Source organism: Lontra canadensis, unplaced genomic scaffold, assembly GCF_010015895.1.
Source record: "Lontra canadensis isolate GAN:19392208 unplaced genomic scaffold, GSC_riverotter_1.0 scaffold71, whole genome shotgun sequence".
NCBI lineage: Eukaryota > Metazoa > Chordata > Mammalia > Carnivora > Mustelidae > Lontra > Lontra canadensis.
The window spans coordinates 1,129,163-1,143,934 of record NW_022631065.1 but is presented as its reverse complement, the minus strand read 5'-3'; the positions used below and the strand labels follow the sequence as shown (position 1 = coordinate 1,143,934).

Here is a 14,772-nt window from a genome sequence, read left to right as displayed (position 1 = left end):
GTGGGATGGGTTGGAAGTTAGGGCGGTCAGTGCAGAACTGTTCAAAGTATTCCACTGAGTCTGTAACCAAGGTTTAGCATGTTATATGTCGAAAACAGTATTCAATATTATGAGTACTAATAATGATCTTATCACCATCACACCAAAGAAACTAAATAACGTGTATATTTATTGTGTTTGCAAAGTTTTTTCAGGTCTTAACTAGGTAATTTATTAGAGTATGGTGTTCCTAGAGTTATACATTTTTACAGTATGGTGGTATTACAGTATGATACTAATCCCACTTGTAAAATGCAGAAATGGATTTGAAAATTGACTAAAATCGAATACTTATGTTTGTATATGTTCACTGCTTTTCAGTGTACTTTAATAATTACATTACACTCTCTATTTCATATCACCACCCAACAGCCTCCAGAGCAGTCTCCCATTTTTTAAAAGTAATTTTAGCAATTAAATTACAGTCTCCCCACCCCACTCCTGACCACTGCTGCTACGCTGGGTGATGCCAGTGTAATGACTTTTCTAACATCTTGGCCATAAACCTCTCAATACCAATACCACAATTTCAATCTGCTCTAACCACGTGTGGCCGAGCCACATTTTGGGACTGAACATCGTTACCAACTTCTGCAGCTTCCAGATCTCAAACTCCAAAATTAATTTCTCTTGTTTCCTAATGTCCCATTTGACCAAATCCTTAATCTTCAACCTCCACATGCAATTTATGAATTTTTTTTTGCTTTAAAATGGACTCCTCTAAAGTAATACAACTTTAAATCACTCCTCTGTTAAAAAATGTGCAATAACTCCCATTGCCAATTCAAAGAATTTTTATGAAATGTCTCAGTACTTTTCCAGCACATGGGAATGTTTTTAAGGCTCAATTTGGCTACCTTACGTGAGAGAGAGATTAAAAAAGCAATGATTGGGGGAGCCTGGGTGGCTCAGTGGGTTAAGCCTCTGCCTTCAGTTCCGGTCGTGATCTCGGGGTCCTGGGATCGAGCCCCGCATCGGGCTCTCTGCATAGTGGGGAGACTGCTTCCTCCTTTCTCTCTGCCTGCTTCTCTGCCTACTTGTGATCTCTCAAAAAAAAAAAAAAAAAAAAAAAAGCAATGATTGATCGTGGTGGTCAGAGCTTATATACATACTTACAGAGCTTATACCCACTTCCATACCCTAAAACCCAGAACTAAAGGATAAAACATTCTCAGCTGGTTCTCAGGTGTGAACTGGGATTACTAGGAAGTCTGAGACCTTTTTGGAAGATCCATAAAAATCAAAACTACCTTCATAATATTAAGATATTATTTGCTGTTTTCACTCATTATCTCATAATTTTACAGTAGAGTTTTTCCAGAAGCTAGGTGACAAGTGATGTCACAACATTGAATGCATGAACAAATTTAATCCAACTTTTTATTAAACCAGACCTTAAAGAGATTTGCAAAAAAAAAAAAAAAGGTTAATAGAATAAAACTCTTCTCACTAATTTTTTTAATCTTGGAATAGTTATTTTTATGAGCATATTTTTATTATAAAAATAATTGTTTTAAAATCAATTAGTATGATAGGCAGAATAATTATTCCCAAACATATACACATATTCCTAATCCCTGGAACCTGTAAATGTTACTTTACATGACAAAGGAATGTCACAGATGTGATTAAATTAAGACTCTTGAGATGGGGAGATGATCCTGGATTATCTGCATAGGCCCAATGTCATGACAAGCGTCCTTATGAGTAAAAGGTGAGGACAGGAGGGTCTCAGTCAGAAAAGGATATGTGACAATGGAAGCAGAAGTAAGAGGGAGGTGACTACTGGCTTTTAAGGTGGGTGGAGGCACAAGCCAAGGAATGCCTGCAGCCTCTAGAAGCTAGAAAGGTCAAGGAAACAGATTCTCCCCTAGAGCCTCCAGAAGGTACCCTGGATATTTTGAAGATTTTATTTATTTATTTGACAGACAGAGATCACAAGTAGGCAGAGAGAGAGGGAAGCAGGCTCCCTGCTGAGCAGAGAGCCGGATATCCCAGGACCCCAGGATCATGACCTGAGCTGAAGGCAGAGGCTTTAACCCACTTGAGCCACCCAGGCGCCCCAACCCTGGATATTTTGATTTTAGTCTTGTGAAACCCATTTTAAACTTAAGACCTACAGAACTGTAAGGTAATTTGTGATGTGTTAAGCCACTATGTTTGGGGCAATTTATTACAGTAGCAGTTGGAAATATAATTAAAAACACTGGAGTCCTCAGTTTTTAAGTACCTAAACTGGTTCTAAGACCAAAAAAAGTTTGAGAAGCATTCCCATAAATAAATCCTGTATCTTTCTGACCTGGCTCCCTCTCTTTTCATCTTAGCTCTTCATGTTCTTACTGCCAAGAATGACCTTGCCCTTGTTAAAATCCTCCCCGTTCTTTAAGATTCATATATTCTACCACCTCCTACCTGATCATCTCAGTCAGAAAGCCTGTTCTCCTTAACTTTGAACTACTCCTGTGGAGTGTTTATCTGCCTTATATTTATGTTCTATGCTTGTTTCCTTTTTAAATGTGAACTCCCAGAGACCAGTCTTGATCCTTAGCCATTTCAATTAGTATATAGTGTCATTTATTATATATGCATGGAATAGCTTAGCCAACAAGGATGAGTGAGAGATTTGTTGTTTTCTGTTTGAACATTAGAAAAAGTTTATAATCACTAATTATCAAGAATAAAATAAGGAACATAGAATTATTTAGGAAGGATTGAGATGCTATTCTACCAAATGAAAATCAGTGTTAGTGATTAGAAAAAATGTTTGTGATAGCCTTAGGATATTTACATCATTTAATTATAGTTGTCATTCAATTTATAAAAAATTTTTAATAACATTGCTATGTCCCACTCACTTAGCCTATCCCCTACCAGCTTTGGAAGGAAAATAAGTTGTTTTCTCAAATTTAATAAAATGAGCGAAAAGAAATTGTGTTTCAAATTGTGTACTTTAAATAGATCTGTCAATCAAATGCTCATTAAAAATTCAAGAGCCTACTATATGCCAGACACTCTTCATAGGCACTTGTTTTGGAGCGGTGGAGAATAGCCTGGTATAGAGAAGACATTCAATAAAGGTTGCCTTGACCGTTTCTTTATTCTTTTTTTTTTTTTTTTTTTTTTTCCTCCTTCTTCGATTCCACCCAAATTTCTTTTTCTTAAATCCCCTTTGCCCTGGAACTTTTAGAACCAATCCGGCTGCCGTAGGGCGGGGCTACAAGATGGCGGTCCCCGTCTATGCTCGTGCAGTGAGGGCGGTATCAGGTCAGTGAAAAACGCGGTGTTCGATTTATCTCCTCACAGGAGGCGGGACTGGTGCAGGATGGAATAGGCGTTTAAGCGTAGAGGTTAACAGGGAAAAAAAAAAAAAAAAAGGCCAGAGGATTGTTCCGAATTTTATCTGGGACTGCCTGTGTTCGGCCGGTCGCCTCGGAGGTTCCGGACACTCTTGGGCCCTGGCGGACCTGGGTGTCCTCGGGTTTCCGCTTCCTTACCGGCTCCTGGCCGTTCCGCCTTACCTAGAAAACAGACTAAAAGGACTGGGGCAGAGAAGGTGTGCGGAAGGAGACAGAAAAGTCCCTGCTAACCTCATTTAGAGGCTAGAACTCGCCACTCATGGCATATGGCCTTGAAAAAGTAATTTCTCTGAACCTCAGATTCTACAGCTCTAAAATGAGGATGACACTGTCTACCTGAGGACTAAATGAGCTCATGCATGTAAAGTGCCCTGCATAGTGTCTGGCACACAGCAAGCTTGTACGTATGAGGTTCACACAATGTGCAGGAAATGTGGCGGGTTTTTTGCTCACTCAGTCCCCCGCAGAGAGGTAGTCAAGGATTTCTCGACCGAGAGAGATGACAGGAGTGAAGACAATTAAATTGTTGATTTCGCTCTAAGGACTTCTGCAAAAATATTATTTAAATATAAGATTATCGGTAAATTACATATACACAAACTAAATTAGGATAAAATTCTGTGTAAGAATAGAAATAAAGAAAAAAGCTACAATGTAAAATTTCTAACTGTTACGGAGGAAACATGTTTATGGGGGTATTTTTTTAATTGTGAAAATAACATATAAAGAAAAATGTACATAACATACATGAATGGTTTAACTCTAAAGAAAACACCTGTGTAACACTGAAGGCAGGACAGAGAACACTACCGGGAACTGCTTCTCCTAATCCAAATTCTCTCTTTCTGGGACGCCTGGGTGGCTCAGTTGGTTAAGCGGCTCCCTTTGGCTCAGGTCATGATCCCAGCGTTCTGGAATCGAGTCCAGTCTCGGGCTCCTTTCAAGCCTTCTTCTCCCTCTGCCTGCTACTCCCCCTGCCTGTGCTCTCACTCTCTCTTTCTGACAAATAAATACAATAAAAATCTTTAAAAATCCCTCTTTCTGCTAAATATAAACAGCAGCCTCATTTCATTGTTAACTTGTCTTTTTTTCTGTAATAGTTTTAACATCTATATAGGCATCTCTAAGTAATATGTTGTTTAGTTTTGCCTGTTTTTGTACTTTACATGAATGGAATCACACAGTATGTACTCTTGTGCCTTTTACTTTGTGAAATTAGTTCATTTTGGGTGTAGCTGTAGTGCTTTCTTGTTCCTATATAATAGTCTCTTATTCGATCACCCCACAGTTCTCCGTTTGGGGATTGCTGGGCATTTGAGTGTTTTCACTTTGGGGCAGTTAGGTCCAAAGCTGATATTCCTTGTGTCCTGGCATGAGTGCAAGAGTTTATCTACAGTGTGCTAGTGTGTATACTTATAAAACTGGCTGTGGAATTGCTGAATTAGAATATGTATATATATATTCAGCATTGCCTGATACTGTGAAAGTGATGTGCTTCTTTAAAGTCACCTCAGTGGCACCTGGGTGGCTCAGTCAGTCAAACATCAGACTCGATTTCAGCCCAGGACATGATCTCAGGGTCATGGGATTGAGCCCCGAGTGGGACTCCACACTCAGTGGGGAGTCTGCTTGAGATTTTCTCCCTTTCCCTCTCGAAGATAAATAAATGTTTTAAAAAAAGATAGGGGTGCCTGGGTGGCTCAGTCAGTTAAGCATCTGATTCTTGATTAGCTCAAGTCATGATCTTAGGGTTGTGGTATTGAGCCCTATAATTTTTCAGAATGCTTTTAGAGGGTAAGGGATCAAAACTTGAAGACCACTACTTTTGACAGTCATACTCACTTCCTTCCCCGATCCCCATTGTTTTGATTCCTGCCACACAGAGCTATTTGTAATTCCCCAAACATACTGTCCCATTTTTTGACTCTTCACTAGTACACTCCTTGTTCCCTCTTCCTCCTCTTAATCCTTCAGAACTCTGGTTTTGTTGTCACTCTCTTTGTTACAATATCTGTGTTCTCCATATGAGAATGTGTTCAGAGAAAGCCAGTGTGTATTAAAATGCCCGAACAGAGCAGAAGACTGAAAGAACAGTTCATTACTGCCCTTGATTTGTGTGCTACCCTTTTGTCAATGCATTTTGAGTTAGGCTGTGTTCAGCTTTTACAAGCTAAAACATAGGGCTGGTCCACCTGAGGGTATGGTGGATAAGGCCCTCAAGTTATTTTCCCAGAAACTGCTATCAAGCAAGATTCATCTTTCCTTCATTTTTTTCTAACCTCAGTGTATTTATCCTGGACTTTGTCTTATTAATTTTGATCCGTTTTACCAAGATCACTTTGAGTCCATATAGTCTTTGGATTTTGCTTTTATACAGATTTGACAAATATGCTGTATGCAGCTTCAGGACCTTCATAAAAATCAAGGAAAATATAATCAGGGAGCCAGGAAGAGACTTTGATCAGAACAGCAATCAACTAACTTGGGGCTAGTTTCTAGTCAGCTTGGAATTTACCTAACTATACTATTATCCTGCCCACATTTATTTCTTTAGAATATAAAGAAACCTTTTCACATGCCTTCCTAAAATCAGGATGCACTGTGTCTAGACATTCCCATGATTTCCCAGGCTAGTGACTACATCAAAAAATGGAATGAAGTTCTTTTTTTTTTTTTTTAAGATTTTATTTATTTATTTGACAGAGATCTCAAGTAGGCAGAGAGGCAGGCAGAGAGAGAGGAGGAAGTAGGCTCCCTGCCAAGCAGTGACACCCATGCGGGGCTCAATTCCAGGACCCTGGGATCATGACCTGAGCTGAAGGCAGAGGCTTTAACCCACTGAGCCACCCAGGCGCCCCAGAATGAAGTTCTTTTTAAGGAACAATCATTCCCAGGTGACAATATAGTTTTGTTTTGGTTTTTTTTTTTTTTTTTTATGCACTTCCTGTTTATCCATTCTCTCTTTTTTTTTCTTCCTATAAATGAGCCTGTAATTTACCCATTTATATGTTCTAGACTCTTATCTGCTCTTTTCCTTCAGGAGAGATTTCTAAGAATTTCTGAGAGTTGTTTTTTTGTTTTGTTTTAACCAAGAGACCAAGTTCTGAGGACCTTGTGAAACTGATACATTTTCTTGTCTACTGCCCTCCTCTTCAATTCACTTAATCTTCCAAAGATTATCTCTTAGTTTGTACTCATATCTACAAATATTTACAGTTCTTTGAAATGCAAGTTATTTATATCTGGAGACTTCAATGACTGGTAGTAGAGAATTTCACTTCCAAGCTCCCAGAGGGGCTCTCTCAACAGTCTCCTGAATCTTGGATTTAAACTCACTCATTAATGTTTATATTACCCATTCTAGTTTGAAAATTGTTACCTTTGACAGAGCATAAAAAAAATATGGTGGGATGCCTGGATGGCTCAGTCAGCTGAGCAGCTGCCTTTGGCTCAGGTCATGATCCTAGAGTGGAGTCCCTCCTCAGTGGGGAGTCGTCTTCTCCCTCTGACCCGCCCCCATCTTGTTCTCTCTCTCTCTCTCTCAAATAAAATCTTAAAAAAGAAAAAGCTGTGGGTGCCTCGGTGGCTCAGATGGTTAAGCATCTGCCTTCGGCTTGGGTCATGATCCCAGGGGTCTGGGATCGAGTCCCGCATCAGACTCCCTGCTCGGTGGGGAGCCTGCTACTCCCTCTCCCTTTACTGTTTCCCCTGCTTGTGCTCTTTACTCTCTCTCTCTCTCTCTCTCAAATAAATAAATAAAATCTTAAAAGAGAGAGAGAGAGAGAAAGCTAGAATTTGAAGCTTCAGCTCCTAAAACAAAACAAAAACAAAATATAGGGGTGCCTGGGTGGCTCATTTGGTTAAGCAACTGCCTTCAGCTCAGGTCATGATCCTGCAGTTCCGGGATCAAGTCCCATATCAGGCTCCCTGCTCCGTGGGGAGTCTGCTTCTCCCTCTGACCTTCTCCCCTCTCATGCTCTCTCTCACGCTCTCTCAAATAAATAAATAAAATTAAAAAACAAAATATGGGTTTTAAGGATTCATGCTTTCTCCTGTCATCTGTTAATATGCCATTTTTGCTAAGCATTTCTCTGCTCTTTACTATCTATTAGCATTCATTAAATGATTTCTCTGTGCCGAGTGTTCTTCCTAGCGCTTTTCATGTTTTCTCTCATTTAATTCTTATCACCTCCCCATGACTAACCCTATTTAAATTTGGGGAAACTGGGGCATAGAAGGGCTAAATAATTTGCCCATGGTCTCAGAGTTAGTGAGTAGACAGTCTGACTCAAACACCAGCACTCCAGTCCCACATTACACTGCCCCTCGTTTGTTACATGAAATCAGTGCAATGGACAATAAGGCAACAGTTCTAAGCCCTGGCTGAACTGCAGTCTCAGTGATGGAACTTTTAATTTTTTTTTGAAGCAACTATTGAGGTGTAATTTACATACCATAAAATTACCTGTTTTATGTGTACAGTTTGATGATTTTTAGTAAATCCAGTTTGGGGGCATTTCCATCATCCTGTGGTGCTTCTTCAGTGCACATTCTTGAGTCCCACCCAAGACTCAGAATCTGAGTCGAGGCAGTGCCCTGTGAGTGATTCTGCTTTGTAGCCCTGGACTCTTACTTTGGCGCTAATGCGAAGAATCGGTGAGGAGGGATGCCTTTGGTCTACGCACCTAGGTCCCCCCACCCCCCACCCCACGAGGTGCCTCTGAGCCGCACCCAGGCGTTGCCATACTGTCAGGTGAGCAGTGCTCAGCCTCTGGCAGGTCCAGTCCCCGCTCTGGGCGTGTATTTGTTTCAGCCCCCCCTTGCTTTTGTGGGTGTTGTTCATCCTATCTGGACTCTACCTTCTCCTCTCGTGGCCTGTTCATCTTCTAGAGGAGAGCTCAAGGACCTCTTTTGTTTTCTTTATGACTCCTCTTGCCACTCCGTTGCCTCTGCAGGGAATGGCCAAGCTTTCTCGTCTCTGCCTTGCTGTTCCACTATGTGCTAGGGAGCCCTGGCTCATCAGAGGGTAAGATCTGGCAGATGGGACTTACTGTTACAACTGTTTCGGTCCCTACTGTTGGAACACAGAGCTAGGATGCATCAGAGTGGATTGTGGTGATGGTCGCACAACTTTCTAAATTTATTAAAAAGCACTGAATTACACAAATGGGTAATTTTGTGGTGTGTAAGTTATACCTCAGTAAAGTTGGTAAAAAGCTCCATGGGGAGCCTGATACTCACCTAGTTTCGACACATTCGTTTTAAATATCTGGGTGTGTATGTTGGAGTATTGTATTAAATAAGTATGCTTCTCTCTTTACAGGAGTCTTACGGCCCCTGAACATTTTGGTGTCTTCAGCCTATCAAAACTATGTCAGGAATGCCTGTCTCAGTTCTGCACTGTCCGCCCGACATTTTCGTTCTCTTCCAATGCCAACTGTTTCCTCTGCTCCCGGACTTAGCACATGTGTCAGAAACCTGACATGTGGGCATACTCCAGCAATCCTCAACAGGTAGGGTATATTTCAGTAAACGGGATGCTTAGACACAAATGGTAAAATGTTCCTGCCTGCAAAGACATCTTAGAAGCAGATGGTACTCTCGGCCTACCTGCAGTTTATTATGTAGACTTTGCCTGCTGGGGTAGGAGAATATGATGGATATCCCCATATGCCTACGTGCCAGCAGCAGGGACTACCCTACAGAGCACACTTTCCATGTTCTAGGTATGGTTTCCTGCATGGAAGCTCTCAGCCACCGCGGAGGGTGAACGAGACGCTCAGCATGTAAGGCTGGTGTTCATTTCATCGACAGATACTTAGTTAAGGACTCCTGGGAGCCCAGTTCTTGGCAGAAAGGATACCGAGATAAACTGAAGTCCTCAAAGGCTTGATAACCTAGTGGGCAGATAAGAAATCAGGTGATTAAAATAGATAGGATAAATTCTCTCATAGGGATTGAGGGGCTGCTTGATGCAAGGCTTACAAGTTGGTGATTGTGGCTATTCTTACTTACGCTTAGTGTCATGGGTCATTGAAAGTAACAATGTATATTAAAGTCGGCTTTGTTCCAGCAGAATTCCACTTATTTCAAAGTATGGAAATGGCCTTTATCCTCTAATGAGTCTTATCGCTGAGTTAACATTTTTTTTTTTTTTTTACTATATTTTAGAGTGGCCCCCTTGCTTCCAAATGTCCTGAAGCCACCAGTCAGAACGGTTACGTACTTCAGCTCCCGGAAGGGGAAAAGAAAGACTGTGAAAGCTGTCATCTATAGGTTTCTTCGACTTCATTCCGGCTTGTGGGTGAGGAGGAAGGTGAGTCTTCACACTGTCATTTGATTGAAAAAGCAGTGGGAGCGCCTATTCTTTGACGTCTCTTCCTCCCATTTGCCAATAGCTCTTACAGTGCTGTGCTTAAGTACCAGTTTGGCAGGCATCCCCAGTGTAAATGAATTCGTAAAACACGGTGTCACTCACAGTGGTAAATCCCCTCACTGCAGGACGTGTTCATCTCAGGTCTTTTACATGCTGGCCTAGCTGACGATCACAGGAAGCCACGTGACAGCCCCCACGTGTGCCCGCCTGTGGCGAGGCACTCTCTAAGCCTAGAGTGTTGCAGCAGCAGAGTTGCCTTCAGCAGGGACTTTGTGGCGTGGCTTAGATTGGGGGCTGATGGGCTCTTCCGCCTACTTTGGATTGGATTCTCTTGCCTCTTCCAGTCAGCGAACGGGGAGAAGAATTAGGCACAAACAAGTCAGCTGCAAGAGATTGGGAGGGAGCAGGGGACAACAGTCGAAAAGACTGCTGTCCCGAGTAACTCCTCAGTCTCCTCAGTCTCGCTTTTATTAGATAGAAACAATAGTCCACAGAAGAGTCGATGAAGGTCAAACGTTAGTCCTATGCCTTGTAGATAAACAAGGAGGGCAAAACATGTCTGTACAAGTAGTATAAAGTTTATAGTTGAACAAGCACATTCAAAGGACTTATCTAAGTAGCCACAGGTGCTCTGGGAGGGGGGCGGGGGAAGGGGAGATAAAGGAAAAATGAAGCAGGCAGTGTTCCACCCTGAGCGAGCAGGGCATCCCCAGCTGCTCAGCTTCAAGGCCGTATATCGTCCTCTCCCCCAGAGGCCTGTTGCCAGTATATGTTTTTCTTAAGGCTATATCTAAATGTGCTTAGTAACTAGTAAAATTTCCCAGGGGTTGTATTTTAAGTAATACATTGTTCTGAGGGGCAGTTGCATTCTCTAGGTGGTTTAGTCTTTTTTTTTTTTTTTAAAGATTTTATTTATTTGACAGAGAGATCACAAGTAGGCAGAGAGGCAGGCAGAGGGTGGTGGGGGGAGCAGGCTCCCCGCTGAGCAGAGAACCCGATGTGGGGCTCGATCCCAGGACTCTTGAGATCATGACCTGGGCCGAAGGCAGGGGCTTAACCCACTGAGCCACCCAGGCGCCCCTAGGTGGTTTAGTCTTTATGACAGGGTATTAATCCCATGTACATTTCTTTAACTTCATGATTTTCTGTCGGTGTATGTGATTGGGGTCCATATTGGACAGAACCCGAACACTTACTTTGGCCTGGGATCACAGCCTCTAAGGGGCCCTCTGACAAATGATTACTGCTCTGTCCTCTCCCACAGCACATCGTGAGCGTGTGTCTGGGCTTTTCCACTCCCATCTTTTATTCTCGGAAACAGAGTATCTGATTATTAGAAAGCAGCTGAAGACTAGAGTTTTGCAAAACCACCTTTGAGATTTGATAACTATTCAAATTCTAATTCCCTTTTACTACTCGGAAGCTAAATGATATTTAAAGATTAAAATTTGTTTCCCCATAAAAATAAAACACTTAATTGGTAGGACTTTCACTAGTTGAAAGACTGAAAGGATTATCTCCTATCTTATAAACAATCCTAAATTTAAGGTAAATATGTTGACTGGAACTCTTAGCTCATTCCTCCTTCGGAACAATACCGTGGTAGTTCATTTCCTACACTAATAAACAGAAGCTCATGTAATCCCTAAGTAGCTGAACTAAGTCATTCACTGAATAGTTCTGAATTTTGTGAATTTTGGACCGTTGAAAAATTTCTTCCCCCTTGTTATCATACTGATTATTTCCAGGTCTTCATCTGGACTTAGATAAAATAAGCTGGGCGGGTTTTTTGTTTTTATTTTTTTTGCCTTCCTATCTCCATCCCTTATTGGGCCCTGAAATCCTCATGTTATTAAAAAGGACCTAATAAGATTCTCCAGTCATAATGCCTAGTCCCCACTCAGGACCCAAAAGGTATTCTATATACAGAATGGCCTGCTTCATCAAAATGTAATATTAAGAGGAAAACAAAAAAGCTGGGTGGGTTAATTTATATTAATGTATAAAAACTGAAAATACTTCCTGCAGCACAGTTTTATTCCTTCCCATTTCTTTTCTTTTTTTTTTTTTTTAAGATTTTATTTATTTATTTGACATACAGAGAGCACAAGTAGGCAGAGAGGCAGGCAGAGAGAGAGGAGGAAGCAGGCTCCCTGCTGAGCAGAGAGCCTCATGTGGGTCTCAATCCCAGGACCCCGGGATCACGACCTGAGCCGAAGGCAGAGGCTTTAACCCACTGAGCCACCCAGGCACCCCCCTCCTATTTCTGAACCTAGAGAGTGTCTAAAAAGCTTCAAGCATTTCACAGTGGTTGCATTCCACAGAATAATGATCAGAGGTCACTAGTAGTAATAGGCAGGACAGCAACTAACCCTAACCCTAATCCTAACCTGTAAGTCAGAGATCCACAGAAACCCAGATTGGCTTGCAAGGTAGAAAATTATTCCACAGATATGGGGATTTGGGTTTGAATCTTTCAATTTAAATTATAAGCAGGGAGTAGAAAAAAATCTAATCCCTAGCATTTTAAAACCAGAACTCTTTTTTTTTTTTAAGATTTTATTTATTTATTTGACAGAGATCACAAGTAGGCAGAGAGGCAGGCAGAGAGAGAGGGGGAGGCAGGCTCCCTGCTGGGCAGAGAGCCCAGTTCGGGGCTCCATCCCAGGACTCTGGGATCATGACCTGAGCCGAAGGCAGAGGCTTTAACCAACACTGAGCAACCCAGGCACCCCAAAACCAGAACTCTTAAAGAACGTTTCCTTATTTCTGAGGGTAACTGTACCCAGGTTGCTGGTCAGAGTGATGACACCAAGACATGTCAGAAACCCAAGATGCCTTCTCAGCCCAGGGCTGTGGTTTTTTTGCTCAGTTAGTGTAGTGCCCTAGGGCGCCCTTGGCATGAAATGACACAGGGCTCTTAGCAATAGTTTGAGTTCTAGTCTCTCCTCCCCTATAACTTTCTGTGTGGTTTTTGCCACCTATTAACCTGGGTGGCACCTAAGATCTCTTCTAGTCTAAACAGACTATGGTTATAGATTTTATAGTCTATCTAATTTTTCTTCAGAAATTAATTTTTTTCTTCCTTTTTAATTTAAAAATTAATTCTTCAAAATTAATAATGCTTGAATGGTGTATATGGTGGTTCTGGGTTAAACAGATGAGTTATCCATTTCTTCACCACTCCTTTGTATTCATTATTCCTTAATAAAGTACTTAGTACAGAAGTTGGCCCTCAGTGGAACAGAAGAAATGAAGCAGTATACTTGAGAACTGGGTTTTGTCAGCGTTTGTAATACTTAGTCCCCTTAAATGAACATGAACGTTACCAACTAGCCAGGAATGCCCTTCTTCATCCTCCACATTTGGAAAAATCAGTGGTTAAGAACTCTTACTAGTTCTGTGACCTTGGCCTGCTACCATTGACTTCTTTAATCGATGGTTATTTCTCTTTAATTTGTAAAATGAGAATAATAGAATAATAATAATAATAATAATAAAAGTTGTAAAGTTAGTGATTGTAATTATTTATCATTGCTCTGTACTTTACCTACCACAAAGAGTCATTTGGCTTTATTTTCTGTGGTTCTAATTGAAATAATCTTTTATCAAAGTATTAAATTATTAATGTCTTTTTCAAACTGTATGTGCTTTCTGTATCTACCCCTCACTGAGAATCATATCTTTCTGAAAAACATACCAGCCCCTGTAAGTCTCATCTTTGTTCCCACTGAGCCTATAAAGCATGAATAGTGAAGATACCTTTTGTTTCCTATATAACATCGTGTTTTGAATGTCTTTATAATATCATCTAACAGGCTGGTTATAAGAAAAAATTATGGAAAAAGACGGCTGCAAGAAAAAGGCGCTTGAGGGAATTTGTGTTCTGCAATAAAACCCAGAGTAAGCTTTTAGATAAAATGACAACGGCTTTCTGGAAGAGGCGAAACTGGTATGCTGACGATCCTTACCAGAAGTATCATGATCGGACAAACCTGAAGGTGTAGATGGGAAGTTTTATGACTGAATATGTATATACTGAATATGTATCTTCACATATATGATGACTTTGCAAAATGGAATAAGTTCAAAACTTGATGTAAATTGTGCCAATTGGTATGGAAACACACAGCTCCAACATTAAACTTATTAAAGTTTTAATACTTAATGGATCAAACATTTTCAAATTTGTTCAAGGAAATAGAAGTTTAAAATTGTTGATTATTTTTAACAAATGGTAATGGCTTAACTGGTTCCAGTGAGGCTTAGTTAGGGCAGGCATCAGAAGACCATAAAGCTAACATGTGAGCTCCAGCACTGTGACATCATTCTAAGTATATATGCCTGGGAACTCAGGAATCACCTCACCAACCCCACTCCACCCCCCCAACCCACATCTAACCCCCAGGCCTTAGGAAGAACAGAAATTTCACAGTGTTCCCAAATCCAGTGCACCTCCAAGGGCCTCAGCAGCAGAAGATGCTAGATTTGTAGGCTTGGGGTCTGCCATGTATGCAACTCAGTTTCTGCCCGAATAATAACTCTGGCTTGCACCTTTCAGGTTGTTTTCTGCATCCTAACCCCCAACCTATCTCCAAGCTCTAAATGCCAAGAAGCTAACTGGGCCAGCCTCTTTACTTAAGACCAGTCTCATCAGGAGTCACTGACCCGTGTCAGGAGCCCACCCTGGCTCACTTGGGTTGTGTTAGGCAGGTTCACATGGAGCAAAAAATAGTTACGTGAGCAGTTTTGTTTAGAGGTGAGCATGGGGTGGCAACACACAGAACAGATCTAGTATTCTAGGTTTAGTGTGTTCATAACAATTCTCAGTTTATTGGAACTGGATTTTTATAGAGAGACAAGTAAATGACATAGCTTTAAAGTATGCCCATTCACGAAACAGAAGAGGCTTTAGAGGTGCAGACACTTTTTATCCAAGTGTTGAAAGGCACTGATTTTTCCTTTTTTTTAAAGATTTTATTTATTTATTTAATTGAGAGC

At 41.2% G+C, this 14,772-nt stretch overlaps 1 protein-coding gene across 1 annotated transcript; it reads left to right on the top strand.

Moving 5' to 3' along the window:
• The first annotated feature begins 3,245 nt into the window (after positions 1-3,245).
• Positions 3,246-13,791, top strand: MRPL35 (mitochondrial ribosomal protein L35). Its single transcript, XM_032880641.1, has 4 exons — positions 3,246-3,303; positions 8,719-8,908; positions 9,567-9,711; positions 13,590-13,791. The coding sequence occupies exons 1-4, from the start codon at positions 3,261-3,263 to the stop codon at positions 13,776-13,778; spliced, it is 567 nt and encodes a 188-aa protein (XP_032736532.1). The 5' UTR covers positions 3,246-3,260; the 3' UTR covers positions 13,779-13,791.
• The last annotated feature ends 981 nt before the right edge of the window (positions 13,792-14,772 follow it).

Excerpts from the sequence above, each read along its gene's own strand:
- MRPL35 (XM_032880641.1), top strand. The coding sequence starts at position 3,261 with ATGGCGGTCCCCGTCTATGCTCGTGCAGTGAGGGCGGTATCAG. Across the intron at positions 3,304-8,718 it reads TGCAGTGAGGGCGGTATCAG|GAGTCTTACGGCCCCTGAAC; the intron begins GTCAGTGAAAAA and ends CTCTCTTTACAG. Across the intron at positions 8,909-9,566 it reads ACTCCAGCAATCCTCAACAG|AGTGGCCCCCTTGCTTCCAA; the intron begins GTAGGGTATATT and ends ACTATATTTTAG.